The sequence below is a fragment of the Rhipicephalus microplus genome, chromosome 1, assembly GCF_043290135.1.
Source record: "Rhipicephalus microplus isolate Deutch F79 chromosome 1, USDA_Rmic, whole genome shotgun sequence".
NCBI classification, from domain to species: Eukaryota; Metazoa; Arthropoda; class Arachnida; order Ixodida; family Ixodidae; genus Rhipicephalus; species Rhipicephalus microplus.
The window spans coordinates 23,941,572-23,958,935 of NC_134700.1; the positions used below are offsets into that span (position 1 = coordinate 23,941,572).

The 17,364-nt window shown below is 46.7% G+C and overlaps 1 protein-coding gene across 12 annotated transcripts in view; it reads left to right on the plus strand.

The window, feature by feature from the left end:
- LOC119178046 (uncharacterized) overlaps window positions 1-17,364 on the plus strand; it is an 831,732-nt gene that overhangs the window by 267,481 nt on the left and 546,887 nt on the right. For all 12 annotated transcript variants that reach the window (XM_075869285.1, XM_075869292.1, XM_037429209.2 and 9 more), the window contains 2 exons: window positions 4,463-4,600; window positions 9,566-9,660. In XM_075869285.1, the coding sequence (XP_075725400.1) occupies window positions 4,463-4,600; window positions 9,566-9,660 (233 nt within the window). The remainder of the gene's footprint in view (window positions 1-4,462; window positions 4,601-9,565; window positions 9,661-17,364) is intronic.

Sequence of the window (17,364 nt, forward strand, 5' to 3'; positions counted from 1 at the left end):
TTTATTACGCAAAGTAACGACGCCGCTTTCGGGACTGTCGCTTCACACCGCAAGCGCACAGCAAGTAACGCCTCTCGCAGCCTGCACTGCAAGAGTCTCCATCGAAGGCATTCTTTACATCGTGGAGTTTATTGTTCTTCCTGTCTGTTCGCATGACGTCATCCTCGGGTGGGACTTCCTATCCCGCCATAATGCCGTCATAGACTGCGCACGCGCCGAAGTTGAGTTTTCACCCTTGTGTGATGTCCCAGCACTGGACGCTCCTCATCAGCCGCCGAAGTTGCTCGTTCATGAAGATACCGATATTTCGCCTGGAAATTGCGCCCTTGTTCCCGTTTCATGCAACGCCTACACTGACGCTACAGTTCTTTTTATGCCTTCCGATATCTTCAAATGTCGTCGAGCTTTGCCGCTGCCTTTCGCAACAATTGACCTTGCCGCCGGAAGAAGCAACATGTTCGTAAGCAATCCGCTTTCCACACCTGTCACATATCTTGCGGGGGAATGTCTCGGCCGCGTGCAGGATCTCGACCCTTCGTTTTTGTTTGATGTCCCGGACGACTACTGCGACCACCCAAAATCACTGTCGGCCCTCGAGGAATCGTCCAAAGATACGTTTTCCAGCGCCATCGCCGACACCCTCACTCCCACCGAACATGCCGACCTGCTGGATCTTCTGCATGAGTTCAGGAGTTCGTTCGATGTGTCGCAACCTCAACTGGGCCGCACATCACAAGTCAAACATCATGTTGACACCGGACTACACCAGCCACTGCGTCAAAGACCATACCGTGTTTCCGCTGAAGAGCGCCGCGTCATCAACGATCAAGTCGAAGATATGCTTCGTAGAGACGTCATTCGACCATCTCACAGTCCCTGGGCGTCTCCCGTCGTCATGGTGCGTAAGAAAGACGGATCTATCCGATTTTGCGTGGACTATCGTCGTTTGAATAAGATAACCCGCAAGGACGTCTATCCTTTGCCGCGCATTGATGACGCCATTGACACCCTTCACGGAGCGGAATTTTTCTCGTCGTTAGATTTGCGGTCCGGCTACTGGCAGGTCCCAATGGCAGAAGCCGATCGCCAAAAAACTGCATTTATTACACCTGACGGACTATATGAATTTAACGTCATGCCCTTTGGGCTTTGTAACGCGCCTGCCACGTTTGAACGTCTTATGGATAATACGCTACGTGGCCTCAAATGGAATATGTGCCTCTGTTACCTCGACGATGTCGTGGTTTTCTCCCACGACTTTCCTACGCACCTCCTTCGCCTCAGGCACGTTTTGAGTTGTCTGACCAACGCTGGTCTGCAGCTTAACCTGAAAAAATGCCGCTTCGCTGCACGCGAGCTGGTCATTTTAGGCCACATCGTGTCCAAGCACGGCGTATTACCAGACCCAGCAAAACTTCGAGCAGTCGCAGAATTTCCCAAGCCGACGACCATGAAAGAACTTCGCAGTTTTGTAGGCCTATGCTCCTATTTCCGGCGCTTTGTTCGCAATTTTGCATCTATCATGTCACCGTTAACCCAGCTTCTTCGCGGTGACGTGAACCTCACTTCCTGGTCCCCTGCGTGTGACGTTGCCTTCACTACTCTGCGCCGTCTGCTCACTTCCCCACCTATTCTTCGCCACTTCGACCCGACGGCTCCTACCGAAGTGCACACCGACGCCAGCGGCGTCGGGCTAGGCGCGGTCCTCGCTCAACGAAAGCCCGGCTATTCAGAATACGTTGTAGCCTACGCTAGCCGCACTCTGACGAAAGCCGAAACTAATTACAGCGTGACAGAAAAAGAGTGTTTGGCTCTGGTGTGGGCGCTTGGAAAGTTCCGGCCGTACTTATACGGCCGCCCGTTCGATCTAGTAACTGATCACCACGCGCTTTGCTGGCTCTCCACATTGAAAGACCCTTCTGGCCGCCTTGCGCGATGGGCACTTCGCATCCAGGAGTACGACATTCGCGTCGTATACCGCTGCGGACGCAAACACTCTGGCGCTGATGCCCTGTCCCGCTCACCTTTACCACCAGATCAGACGTGCGGAAACACTTGCCTCCAGACCTTGTCATCGCTAAATCTCGACTCGATCGCCACCGAACAATGTCATGACCCGTGGATCGCCTCTCTTATCGAATATTTATCTGGCACGCCCCACCTTCCAGTATCTCGATCCCTCCGACGTCAAGCTTTCCATTTCGCCATCCGCGATCAACTTCTTCATCGACGCAACTACGCTCCCGATGGCCGCCAGTGGTTGCTGGTCATTCCACGCACTTTACGATCGCAAGTATGCGCCTCCCTTCATGACGATCCGCAATGTGGCCACGCCGGAGTGTTCAAAACATATGAACGCCTTCGCCATCGCTATTACTGGCGCGGCATGTACAATTTTGTACGTAAATTCGTGCAGTGCTGTCCTGACTGCCAGCGACGTAAATCAACACTGCCACGTGCGACTGGCGCATTGCAGCCACTTCCATGCCCTGCCAAGCCATTTGATCGCGTCGGCGTTGACCTCTACGGTCCCCTTCCATTGACACCAGATGGTAATCGGTGGATTATAGTGGCGGTTGACCACCTGACACGCTACGCCGAAACAGCCGCTTTGCCGAGCGCTACAGCTCAAGATGTCGCCTCTTTCATTTTGCAACGCTTTATCCTTCGACATGGTGCACCTCGAGAGCTCCTTAGTGACAGAGGCCGCGCTTTCCTTTCCGAGGTCGTCGAAACTCTGCTTTCGGAATGCCACGTCATTCATCGGAAAACGACAGCATACCACCCGCAGACTAACGGACTAACGGAACGGTTCAACCGCACGCTAGGTGATATGCTTTCAATGTACGTGGCATCTGATCATAGCAACTGGGACCGTGTTCTCCCATATGTCACGTTCGCATATAACACCGCAATACAAATCACCACGGGATTCTCACCTTTCTTTCTTCTTTACGGACGTGAGCCTTCCCATACAATTGATACCCTACTTCCTTACCGTCCTGATGCTTCCGAGTGTCCACCTATCTCCGATGCTGCTAGACAAGCCGGAGAGTGCCGCCAGCTCGCCCGTGCGTTCACCTCGGAAGAGCAACAACGCCAGAAAGAAACCCGTAGCACCTCTCTTCCGGATCCCACCTATGCCCCAGGGTTTCTTGTGTGGCTTGCCATCCCATACCAAACACCGGGACTCTCCTCGAAACTTGTCCCCCGGTAGAGGGGCCTTACACTGTTTTGGAGAAAACCTCTCCGGTTAATTTCCTAATTGAACCAGTTTCCCGATCGGACGACATGCGCCGGCGTGCACGTGACATCGTCCATGTTTCCCGACTGAAACCGTACCATGAGCCTTTGCCTGAAACTTCTTAAGTCGCCAGGATGGCTCCTTTTTCAGCGGGGGCGATTGTGAAGAAGAAGATGTGCCTGCAGCGAGCAGCATCGCCAACGCCCGGCTCGCTCGGCTCGTGCTTCGGTCCGTTGCTGTGCCGATCGCTGGACGCTTCTTCACGCTGTCTCGTCGCTGTCTTAACGGCTAATAAACCTCCTGACAAAACAAATGATTGCTTTTGAACCAGGATGTTAGCCAAAACTGAGGTTTACTGAATGGCTTACTGTAAAAGGCCTACTGTAATGAAATGAGCATTAGTTTTAGCCCCCCCATTCTAACTCAAGTTGCACCATTGGTCTTTGTTGTATTGTAGACATTCATCCTGCTGAATTATTCAAAACTTTAAATACGTACAATTATTCGAAGATCGTCAATAGATTGGCTGTTATTCAATTGCAATTTAGAACTTGAATTTCTGCACACTCCTTAAATGATAAGCTGAAGGAGCCCGAGAACAACATGTGGTTTAAAAAGTCACCTGTGGGGTGTTCAATGAGTGAAATTTTTAGAAACAAAGTACTTAACTCAAATTTTGTTGCTTTTTGCATATTGTTTTGAATTGAAATGAAAAAAAAACTGTTGCAATGAGCTATATTATTATTACCATTTGGTAATTTGTATACTGGGCATAAACAATACACTGTTTTAGAAATTAATTTCTCTGGACTATCTATCATGTTCTTGCCTATTTATGTTTTTATCAATCTTTTAATACTTTAGTAAAAGTACTACTATTATGAATTACCATCTTTTATTGTTATTGCCATTGCTTTTTCTTGTTAACAAATTCTGCAATGTAATGTACGCTTTTATCAACGCTTATTTCATGTGCTTTCATTCGGCATAATATTTGTTTCTTCATTGTCTCATTCTGACTATTGGCTGCTCTTTCCTGGCTTGTCTTGTTGCCGAATATCGCCAGAATGTTCTCAGGCAGCCTTTGGCTCTTTGTCTCAACCATTGCTAAATGGGTAATGCAGCTCCATCAATTCTGCTTGGTGGGCCAGAAGCAACTATGGCTTTTTAAACTTTTCTTGTAATGAAATGATAAACAACGTGTTTATGTGTGTGCAGGTGCAACCTCTCTCAGCAGATAGCGGAGGATCTGAATCGGCAAATAGAAGTGTTGAACGCTGAGAATGATCGTTTGCAGCTAGCACTCGACCAAGCTGGCCACCTTGCCCAGGACCAGGGCCATGCGCTCGACCGGAGGTCAGTGAAATGTCATGTTACTTTCACCTTGACCACCGTATTCATTTTTAATGCATTGCTTGTGAGAATAGTGAAACGGGCATATTTGTCGTGACCGAACTAACCTGCTCAATAATAATAAAAAAATTGGAAACAACTTCAAATAGTAGCAGGATTAGACTTTCTATAGAATGCAAGTGGTAACGTGTAAAATATGTTGCATTTTAAAATGTTGCATTTAAAAAAATGTTGCATTTAAAATGTCGCATTTAAAACTTAGAGCATATAAGCTGGCATAACAAACTTTTAAATTAAAAATTGATGAATTAATGGAATGTAATATTTTCATTTAGCCTTGAACTGGGGCTTTGCAGCAGTGGCAATTGCTCTTGGCTAGGCGTTTTCTAAGCTCGCCATTTCTTAAATGCAGGGAAGCCACCTTTACAGGAGGTCATATGCGGACTAATTTACATTTATTTGTTCTTTGATATTTCCAAAGATATAAATTGGAATCGAAGCGAATTCAAATGTCATCATATACAAGTTCAAAGCGTCAAATTTTGCCACAAGAAACTTTTGCAGATGGTCAGATTACTTTATTGTGGCTTTTGAATCTACAAATGTGTAAAGTCTGGAAAAAGCAACAATAATTTAGTGTCATCATCACTCAGAGCAGCATAATCTTCATTAGCATTTGAGAGCATGGTATTTCTTGAAACATGGATGTGCACACATATGGAATGCGTTTTGTTTTTTTTTTGGCTGGATGAGCTGTGATGGCACTAACAAATGCAGTCTTCTTTGTGTGCCTTGGGCACAGTAAACAAGGGGGGGGGGGGGAAACGGATAAAAAATACAAGGGTGGAACTGCCTATCACTCTGTTAAGTAAACTATGCCAAACTTTGCAAACTGCTTGAATGGAAATTTTGCTTAACGGTTTATGAATTTTGCAATAACATATGAAGCCATCATTAAAATATTGAACATAAGTTACTTTAAAATATTATTTTTTGAAGGAACATTTGTCACAAAGATACACTGTTTAAAGTTCGAATTCGTAGGGGGTCCATCCTATGTACGGCTGACACAAAAGCCTAGCTAATGTTACAGCTGCACACAGCCATACAGTGCACGATTAGCGTCCCCTTTCCGTAGCTCGAGTCATTGCAGCTACACGGGTTCAAGCAATAAGGCGACAGGCTAGGTCAACAAACAACACGTTATTGGTATACATTAGAAATAGCAGGTAAATGTCGCATAGTGAGACAACAGATAACAAAGGATAGAGGCTTACACCTCAGTCGTTGTCGGCTTTCGCTCGCAGGTGCTTCTTGGTTCGTCTTTCTTTTTTCATGACCGGTGCCAGAGAGAGCGTACGCCAGTCGGCACACTAGTTTTTTTCACCGTCCCGGTTTCCATTCCTTGACAAGAATATGTTTCTTCGCTGAGGGAGGCTGGGCCGTTCGGTGTGTGGAGAAAGGGGTATCCCGAGCGCTGGTTGCGGGGCTGTCCCATCTTTTCGCAAGAGGCTTTATTGACTTGTGTCTCAAAGGGACACTCATGTCCTCGCAACTAGGTTTTCCCACTGCCGTAAAAGAGAAAGGGTGGCTGGGCGCACGTGCTCCTCCAAAAGTTGCAGAATGTTAATAAGGAAATGTCTATAATGTAATATTCAGGCAGTTTTGAACCCTCTTAATCATAAAAGAAATTTCCCAGAGCATTTGCACTCATCGGCGGCGTGTCGTTGACTAGGAGGTACTGCTTCCCAAGAATTTCTGCTACTTGCACGGATTTTCTGAAAACCAAACCATTGTTATATGCTCAGTGCATTTGTGGAATAGGTCACAGCTGTGAGCCTTCCGAAATGGCGAGAATTGCAGAATGCATGAGCACAATTTGGGTATGGTAATACAGTCGAGCCCACATATAACGGTCCCACTTAAAACGAACTTTCGCTTAGAACAAACAATATCCGCATGACTGTGAAAGTATACATTTGTACAATGGCACAAAATCGCACTTACAATGAACGTTTCCGAGTGCCGCCAATCGGTTACAGGGAACGGGGTCAGCGCTCTCCCGACTTCCCGGGAAACCACTTTCGACCACTGATCAGGCATCGGCGAGGTGCCCATACATTTTTGTTGTTAAACGACGACCCTGCCTCCGTTGCTGCTCTCCCCGACTGCTTTTCGTTATGCACCCCTCCGACCTTTGTCCCATCGCTAATCTGAGCACCCCGCATCGCCAGACGAGGCTCGTGTTTTTACACTGTCACCGATCTTTCGAAGTCTGGTCGGCCATCTCCCCTGTTTTTGATCGCTGGTACTGTCGTTGGCATTGCTGGCCTGGAGTGACCAGACCATTTGCCAACATTGTTGGCCACCGACTCTATTCTATCGTCTGCGTCCAGTGCACGCACGTACGCTACCCCACCGACTTGGATAATTCGCAATTGGTTTCATCTTTCTGACCTGTTTTCACTCACTTCGGACTCCGCTCAGCATTCCCTTCGCACGCGCGTGGAAGGGCGAAAACGGCTGTTCATCTGTGTGAAACGAATCGCGAAATACCGAAGTCGGTGAGGCCATGCAAACCCGCAGGCGCAACAAAACGATTTCTTTATTACGGCCGCTGATTCTTTGAACACCGCCGCGAACGCTGATTCAGGCCGCTGTGCTTTGACTTCTGCGCGCGCAGGCACTCTTTTAAGTTTTTCTGCGTGCCAGTTGCGTGTTTCGCGAACCTTTCAAGCAAGCTACTCGATCTGCCTGCTTCCCACGTGTCTTGGTTATCAAGGTGGCCCTCCTGCCGTATCATCCCCTCTCTTCACTATATCACAACTCCTTGCCCTTCTCTCGCAAATATGCTCCCCTGTCTTGATCACAACCCCTTCACCTGTCTCCACCGCTCCGTGACGCCAGCCGCGCTGGCTCGAATTAGTTTCATTTTCTAACCAGAAACAGGCCCAGAGCTGTTCCACGTAGTCTGGTATATGCGTCGCGTGTGCGCGTTTTGCCCTTTCTTGGTGTGCGTGTGTGGTCATGATGGCAGACGGGAGGACTTGCACGCTTTTTCCTGCTGCTCAACAAAACGTCGAAAATGTGACCACTTGGCTTGAGCACAACCCGCGCGTTAGGTGCCATGTTGGGGAGTACTTGCTCACAGCTGTTAACCAATGGCAGCCAACTTGTTGCTTCGGGCGGTCCGGTATTTAGCTGTGGAAATGGTGAATATTTCGTGGGCTGTGGTGACAGCTACATGCACGCAAAATTGTTTTTGCGAGGCCGACTTCGTCGTCGACGTCGGGCCCAATGCCGAGCCTGAAGCTTTCGAACAGAACCATTGTGGCGGCGATTTGTGGCAGCGCGCCATCGACTTCGACATGAGAGAGCAGGTGGGACATCCGTTGCGATGGTTCCATTACGGCCGATGATGATGCCGACACTGTGGAACCATTCACGAATTAGGGCATTGTGAATGAAGTGCGCGGCAAGATCGATTTGGAGGAATCGAATTGCGTGAAGAACGAAACTTTGGAGCTAGTGCCTCATGCAGCTTATGCCACGAGCATCGGCGAACGAGCACGCTGCCGTTTGGAATAAACTTGTGACCGCCCTTATTGCTTCTGCTCTTCGAAACACGTGCATCACGGACTTTTTTGGGCAAAAAAAAGTTTGTGTTTTCACTTGCAACTTTTTTAAAAGCTGTGTTTCATTTACTACGAACTTCGGGATACAGCGAACAGATGCCGAGTCAGGCTCAGGTTCGTTATTAGCGGGCTTGACTGTATCAGTGGAAATGCGCATGCAAATAAAGTTTTGAGCCCTAACTTCAGCGACTATTAGGACTCCATTAGACTGGGAACAGGACCATTCTGATAATAATTTAGCTAGATATAATAACAATCTAAGTGATTATGCATTGAATTTTATTATGTGTTGTTACATTCATAACAAAGCAAACTCTACAATGCTTTGCCAGGACTTATGCCGTGAGTCTATGCAGTAACGGGTTCAGGCCCGTCTGTGCCACTTTTAAATGCTTTCTATTAAGCACAAGAACTTGTAACTTCGTGGTAACACTTGTCCTGAATGGCGAATTGTCATTGCATGAAAATTTAAAGATTGCATATTCAGTTGATTTAGAACACCTTGCTGAGTGTCGGTGATAAACAAGCTAAGAGCAACGTGAATAAAGATAGCAATCATCCTCCACCCTTCCCCCCTTCCCTCTGTAGGGAAGTACCAATAAAGGTAAAAATGAAATTGTGCGTGCCTCTGTTGCGATCACACAGCCAAATCACGAAACCACAAAAGGGCATTGCCGCTCAGCGTGCGATGCACTGATGCTAGAAATCAGTTGTGTGTGTCTCTACTAGAAGGCAGCATAGTCATTTTTAATGCTCTTTGCTAGTCCTTGAAGGTGCCAGCACCTCTCAGTGATGTCATGGCACGAAACTTCTAGCGGTGAGTTGCACCTGCACGGCGAAAACATATGTGAGGGCAGATAGGTAACCGCCATTTGTACATGTATGGCTAATAAAACTCTCAAGGGGATAATTCATTCTACATGCCTCTTGCCTCCCGCATTAATTGTTATACTGTTTTACGGACCTCTTGTATGCATGATTTTAGGCTCCGTGTACGGCCACTAAACATTATCATGGTGCTTTTTGGTCATCAGTGGCCCTAGCACAATGACCATCTGCTGCTGCTCTGGTTTGGTTGGTTCATGAATTGTCTTAGTGGACACTTCATGCCCTGTAGAAAAGGATTTTCCATCATTTGCTTTTGCGAAATTTGCAATTTATTTAGCTTTTTCCGTGGATTAACTTGCCACACAGACCAGGCTGAAAGCAAAAGGTAAGACTTGTCCACCTCCTTATAAGTTGCAATGTTCCTGTGATAATGCTGTATTCGTAGACATAATGAACAGGGGCAGAAGGGCCTGACACACTGTCGCCATGTTTTGTCTGTGAGCAGCAGCTGTGAAGTCGACAGTCTGCGGAGTCAGGTGTCTGAGCTGCAGGCCAAGCTGACCATATTGAACGATGCATGCCAGAAGAGCCGGAATGAAGGTAGGAAGGACTGACTGGCCAGTGTCTTGAATTTAGCTTGTTGTATTATTGCTTTGTGACTAGTAAAATTTATGACCAGAACAAGCACATCTCCAGGCTTGTCTGTCATCAGGGGCTGTCATTCATTTTTTCATTTATTATGCTGTTCAACTGCACTCATAGAATTCAGCTCCTTTAACTTTTAGGTAAAATCAGGTTGTTGGAATGGTAACAAACAGTCCAAAAGTCAATTTAGAACATAACTAATACTTAGAATGTTGTACTTTTGAGCATCACCCTAAAATTATTGATACTCAGTTTGGTCAGAAAATGCAATAAAATAGGCTTTCAAATTGCCACAGCTGTCACAAGGTGCCTTGAAAAGCAAATTCAGCAAAATGCAAATTCAGCAAGCCAGTTCATTGTTAGTTTGAGCTTGTTGGAGTTGGTGCAGGCTAGCAATGCCAGGAATAAGGACGAGTGAGGCTACTTTTTCATGTGTGCAAAGTGTGTGACCTGCAATGCAATACGTGAAAAAGCCTACTGACAAAGTGTGTGGCATAGCTGTGAAGCTTTTGCTCATCTACACCTGCTGAGTAAGCAGTTTCCTTTCCCCGAGAGGAGTAAGTGGAAGCTTGGCTTCTTTTGCCAAAGGGGAATCAAATGAGTTGCAAAGTTGTCACGCAACAAGACTTTTGAGAGACACCTCGAGGCTTTTCATTGGAATAGCAAAATTTAGAGTGCGAAGCAAATTCTACTATTGTAAGTGTGAATGCGAATTGAATGAATATATTTTTAATAATTCCAAGTGAAACTGCAGAAAAGAAGTTGTAAAAGATTTCTATGCATATTCCTATGATATAGCAACATGAAAGTGCTTCTTTTGGCTAGGTTGATGGAGCACTGGCGGGTGGTTTTTTATGTTGGTCATATCAAGAATGGCGTGATGCGGAGGCCCATTTAGATTTATATGCTCATGATTTGGTGCAACTGAAGTGCTGTTGACAGCACTTTACATGGGAAAGGCAAGGATGCTATTTCCCCGTTTCCTCTTTCAAACACTTGTGGAAGCGCAGCTGATGTGGCGGACAAAGATGTGCTCTTTTCGAGTCGAGATTTTGTTATCTGTCTCGCAGACATCAATTTATAGAAAAATCTAAAATATTGGTTACTAAAAATCTTTGGTGCTTGATTTTCTGGACTTCCTGCCCAAATTTCAGTTCAAAAACAGCATTAATTGAGCCTCCACTTGTGCCAGATCTACTGCCTTCATGTTGGAACCAGTGTTTTCCTGATCGTAGCAGAGTTTGAAAAGCAGCATTGCCACAATGCGGGAATGTAATTGTGTGAAACATATTGAAAATTGGAAGGGGCCATTGTCAATCGAACGTTGACTGAATTTGTTTTTAGGAAGTTCAAACAGTTCAAATACTAAAATTCCAGTGTGAATTTCACTATTCGCTGAGGCACTTGGCATGTACAAGCTGCCTGAAGCTATTAATATAGCCAATTGTTGCAAGCGTGCTAGTGGGCACTAGCCACAAAGTATTGTGATCATCATCATCTGATACGTCAATTGCTCTTGCCGCACCTGTCATTCATAATGTCCTTATCAGTGCACGGTTCTGCAGTGTAGGCATCATCATCAGCTGTAATGAAATCATCACAGCAGATATCTCGCCCTATCATATTTGAATCAATAACGCGCTACCACCAATTGCCTCCGAAGTGGATCTGTTTGAAAGTTTCAGGCTCAGTATCGGGTACGACGTTGACGAAGTTGGTCTCGTGAAAGTTTCAGACATGCATAGCTGTCACCGCCTCACACAAAGCCTTGTCTACTTTACAGCTGAATACAGAGACATCCAAAGCAGTGAGTTGGCTGCCGGGCGGTCAACAGCTATGAGCGTCTGCTCCAGAATGCACACCTCTAATAAGTCTTAAACGCGGGGATCACACCCTAGCCAAGCGGGCACATTTTCAATGTTTTGTTGAGTGGCAGAAAAAGGCGCGGAAGGCTTCTCGTTCCCCATCCTGAGCACACACCCACACCAACAGTGAGCAAAATGTTCACACACGACAAACAAGCCAAGACGCATTGAACTGCTATGGGCCCGTTTCTAAGCAGAAAAAGAAACTTCTGAATTCGAGCCAGCATCGCCAGCATGGCTGATGTTGTGGAGCGGTGGAGAGGTGTGGAGGAGTTACAATAAAGAGAGGAGAGCAGACTCTCGAGAGACAGGTGAAGTAGTTGTGATAGAGTGAAGAAGGGAGAGGGGAGCATACAGCGGGTGGCTCGAGAACCCAAATATGCAGGAAGAAGGCAGGTCGGGTAGCTTGTTTCGAAGGTCCACGAAACATGCGTCTTGTGTGTAGGAAATCTTAGGAGAATTTTCCTACTATGCTGGCGGGCTTGCGCGGCTCGGCGAACTTTGATTATTAAATGCAAAGCTGCTCTTTTACTAGCCAGTGTAATGCTGTCGCTCTGTCCGCACCGCTCCCCTCGCTGCAGATGTGGAAGTGGTGTAAAGTAGCTCACGCCCTCCTAGCAGTGCACGGTGATGTCTCTCTTCCTTGCCTGCCGCGCACTTTGCACGTGTCAGCTCTCTCTCGCTTCACCCTCTCCATCGCTCGCAATGCTCGAGCCCACTCCTCACGAGGGTATCACCTCACCTACGCCACCTCTCTCCATCTGTCAACGAGAAGAAGCAGAGAGGCGATGGGTGCGCATGCTGCGTGCACCTCGAGAATCTCGCGGCGTTGACAATGCAGACAGGGCGCTGCTGCTTGCCGCGCAATCGTGATGACGGGCGGGACGTCGTCGCGAAGTGCTTTTTGCTAGTGTGCGTGTACCTTTCCCTGCTGTGGCCGGTGTTGCGAGGGTCAGCTAAGCCGATGGCATTCGCGAATGGCGACATGAACACCGACGAGGCGAGAAACAGGGAAGCCGTATGCAAGTGCTGGCAGTGGAAGACCAGCTACACCGATGAGGTGAGAGTCAAGAACACCGATCGCGTTCGAGAATACAGACGGTGTGCAGGTAACACCGACAAGACGCGAGCCAAAAAAGCCGAGCGCAAGCGTCTTTAACGCGTCCCACCTCCCGCGTCATTGCGTTACAAACATTTACTTGAGTAGATGCTACATCGAGTTTTACTTCAAACCGTTCTTCCAGCACCCGCGTTGACGCCCGTTTCAACCGGGTCATTGCCAAGCGCACCGCTGCTGCTTCGCATCTCATCAGAGCTTCCTTTGGGGGGATGCTCCCCAGTTTTTTCACTATACGTTCCATGTAACAGCTGTTTTCTCGCTTCCACAAACGTGTGAGAGACATGGTGAGTGAAGTGTGAAGTGAACGAGAAGAAGTTTTGCGAAACGAATCGCGAATGACTAAAGTCGGCGGTAAAAAGGGGGGGGGGGGGGCAGCGCATGCATTGGAACGATAAGACACCGATCCAGACAAGACACAGATGCAGATGATCGGGTACAGTTGGCAGCCCAATAGTGTTGGCAGATGGTCTGGTCTCTAGGATGGCGATGCCAACGACAGTGTAACAAGGTCAGCGATCATAAACTGAGGGGAGACTAGTGTGCCGACCGGTCTTCGAAATATCCATAGCAGTGTGAAAACACTGGCCTCGTCTGGTGATGCGGAAGGCTCAAAATAGTGGGGGTACACTGGACCGAGGGGTGCGTAGCAAAAAACGATTGGGGGGGAGCAACAACTAGAGGGCTGCGAAAGCAGGGTCGGCGTTTAACAATAAGAATATAGGGGCACTTTGCCAGTTGCTTACCGGCGGTCAGAAATGGTGTCCCAGAAAGTTGCTGGAGAACCGACTCCGTTCGCTGTAACTGATCAGCGGTGCTGAGAGATGTTAGTTGTAAGTGCGATTTTGTACCATTAAACTAGTATATATTTCCATGGTTACGTGGGGATTGTTTGCTTGAAGACAAAGTTAGTTTTAAGTGAGGCTGTTATATGTGGGCTCAGCTGTATTTGACTAGCGAAAGTGATTGATTAAAGGTTGTTAATATGCAAGGTCCTTGTCCGTTTCGTGCTTGTGTGTAGAACAAAACTGTCTGACAAAATGGAGAAAATGTTCGAGATGCTGGTCGTGCGACTTAGCGACAGCGAGGTAGAGAGTAAGGCGCTGGCACTAAAACATGATAAGCGGCTCGAAGAGCTAGAGAAGAGAATTTCTGAGACATGGCGGGCACCAAAATGAGAAAACTCGTCATCTCGTAGTGGAACTGCCGTGGCTTCTCTAATAAGAAAGCATCGATTGTGCAACTTCTCAAAATCACCACAAAAAGAAAAAAGCCTGACGTGATCATTTTGCAGGAGACATTCCACCACGCCAAAACTGCCGGGTATGCCACCCACAGACATCGCACACAAGGAAGTGAGACATAGTCGTGACCACATTAATGAAGAAAGGGCTAGTTGCTATCCCACACATTACGAAACAAGTCTCGGACATCAATCACATCCTTATAAAAGTCATGACACACAGCAAAAAGAAGAGCAGCACTTTTGTCCTAAACGTATACAGCAGCCCGTCTAAAAAGGGCGTACCACATAAATTTGAAGAACTGATTAATGAAACGATGAACATCTCAAGCGACAACCTATTTATCATCGGAGGTGATTTTAACGCTCCACACATGCAGTGGGGAAATGGGCACTCGTCAAAGAAAATAAAAAAACCTTGATGACCTCATCGAAAAGGCCGGCCTAACCATTCTGAATGAGCCAGCCTCGCACACCAGAATCAGTGTAGGTCCTCACAGGGACACCACGCCAGACTTAACCCTCTGCAAGAACGCTGGGCGAATCACGTGGGAAAACATCTTTGAAGACCTGGAGAGTGATCACAGGATTCTCAGCATCACCCTAGGCAATCCTCCAGCCGGGAACTGCAAACGGATGATCAGGCGCGTATATTGGGACAAATTTCGCAAAAACAAAAACGAGAAAGAACAGGGGCCCATCAAACACATAGAATAATGGAGCAGGGAACTTCTACGAGACGTAGAAAAAGCCACAACCGAAATGGAGTGAGATGACTGGTTGGCTCGTTGAGAAGAGGAAGATGAGTGTGGCAGAAGCCTCTCAAATGCGGATGGACAGCAAGCTCACACACACCTTGTCGAAGCCAAAGCAGTCTATTTAGAAACGGCTGCATAAGCAAAATGCAATCGAAATCTAAGGAGAAAACTCGCCGAACTAAACAAGCACATCGAAACACACTGTACCCAGCTATGCCATCAGGTATGGGACAAAGTGTGTGACGCCATGGACGGCAACATAAACACAGGCAAGACATAGAAAATTCTTAAGCACCTGCTGGACCCGTCGGCCACCAAAATGGCGGTGAAAGCGGAAATGACCAAGATAAGACACAGGTATAAAGGGAACATCCACGAGATAAGTGATGAAATCGCCAAGCTCTGCCTCGGCAGACCCCCGGCAGTCGAACACCAGGAATACTCAGGCTCTCCCAACAAAGATCTCGACAGACACTTTTCACAGGAAGAAATCAGAGCAGTTCTGCAGACTATCAAGACCAAGTCAGCTCCAGGTCCTGACAAAGTGTCCAACAAGATGCTCCGGAACCTGGACGACCAGGGAACGAGCCGTATGACAGACTACATCAACGAGTACTGTAGAAACAGGGAGATACCCGACGAATAGAAGAAATCCGACGCGATCCTCATTCTTAAGCCGGGTAAACCCCTATAAATCCAGAACATGCGGTCACATCTTCCTCACTTCTTGCGTCGGTAAAGTAATAATGGAGCATGCTTGCCTGATCAGGGTTAATGTACCTTGAGTATACCGCAGCAACATCAACAACGTATACCGCATCAAACATGATCGGCATCAGAAGAGGGCTCTCCACACAAGATGCCATGGTACAACTGAAGGAGCAAGTCCCCATCCCCCTTCCTTTTAAATGTGGCCATGATAGGTCTCACTACCAGGCTGAAGGAAATTCCAGGACTCCACCATAGCCTCTATGCAGATGACATTACCTTATGGATAGCAGAAGGTAGTGATGGGTACATAGAGGAAGGTTTGCAAACCGCAGTGAATATTGTAGATGAATATGCCACCCATACAGGATTACAACACTCACCGGAAAAATCGGAACTCCTTTTCTACAACCCAACATGCAGGGGTCAAAAAAGTATCCAGGAAAAACCTAACATTAAAGTCTTCGTTGAAAAAACACAAATACACACGGTTGAAAGCATAAGAATTCTGCAACTCCAAATCAGCTCGAATGGGTATAACGGATAGGCGATTGGATTACTTGAAACCAGTGTGCAGCAAACTATGCGCCTACTCAAACAAATTGCAAACCGATACTATGGTATAAAGGAAAATAATACGATTAGACTGGTACAGGCTTTTTTCTTAAGTCGTATTGTATATGTGATTCTGTACCTTAGACTGCAAGTGGTTGGGAGAGAAAAGATAGACAGAGTCATTAGACGAGTTTTCAAACAGGCGATCGAACTTCCGATAACTACCCCTACTGAGAAATTACTTCAATCAGGGCTTCACAACACATCAGAAGAGCTTATAGAATCTCAAAAAATTGCACAATATGAACGGTTAACGCATAGTAAACAGGCAGAGCCATCCTAGAAGAACTGGGTATAAACTACGAAAATCAGTTTGGCGCCAAAAGGATATCCCGTATGAGATCAAAAACTGTTTAGTAATCTTACGAATTCCAAAAAACATGCACCTCGACCATCACAAGGCAAGGAGAGCTGAAAGAGTGAAAAATATACATAACAACGTAAAAGATTTAGCGAAAACAACATACGTAGATGCGGCAAAATACAAAGGAAATGACAGCATGACTATAGCAGTAGTGGACTACAAAGAAAATTATAAGGTCATTGGCTCGGTGAGAACAAGCTTTTCAGAAGAGGCGTAGGAAGCAGCTATTGCACTGGCCATTGCATCCACCTCGACTTCACTAATCTTTAGCGACTCGCAGACGGCTGTGAGAAACTTTGCACGAGGACCGATATCCCAAATAGCTTTAAGAATATTGGCTGGACACAAAGATTAGCGAACAGGAGATATATTCTGGGTACCCGCTCACTCCTCCTTAACCGGCCGGCTGTGAGGCTGCACACCAGACAGCTCGAGGACTCACAGACTGAGCCTCTGAATTGCCCTTGTCGAGCGGGGAGGATGATGAGAAATTTGAGCGGATGACCAGTTACAGAGATATTACGCAGTATTACAGGCTAGGCAGAAAAATTATCCTCCCGCACACTCGTCATTGAACAAAGTACAGGCGGCATTTTTTTCGGTTAATGTTTTCTCAAGACATGACCAGCCTTCCCATTATGTTCTGTCAATATTGATAAACTTACCTTTCAACTTAGAAAAATTTACCTGTGGAGTTATTCTGTTTTTTGTATGTCGTACATTTAAAATTTTGGGAGCAATGTCAGCTGATTGTGTTTCAGAGTTTGGGTGCTTCAACAAAATGGAACATTTTTATTGATGATGTGTATACCTCAATGGCAACATAAATAGTGCAGCTTTGGGCGAGAAGTCTTTGGCTACCAACATTTTATTCGGCACTCCCCTACCAATGCGTTGTGTCACTTGGGCTAAACTATTTTTTGAAAGGTTGTCCAATTGTCGATTGCACAGATGCTCCCAGCCATTAAATTACGCTGCTGTTCACTAAT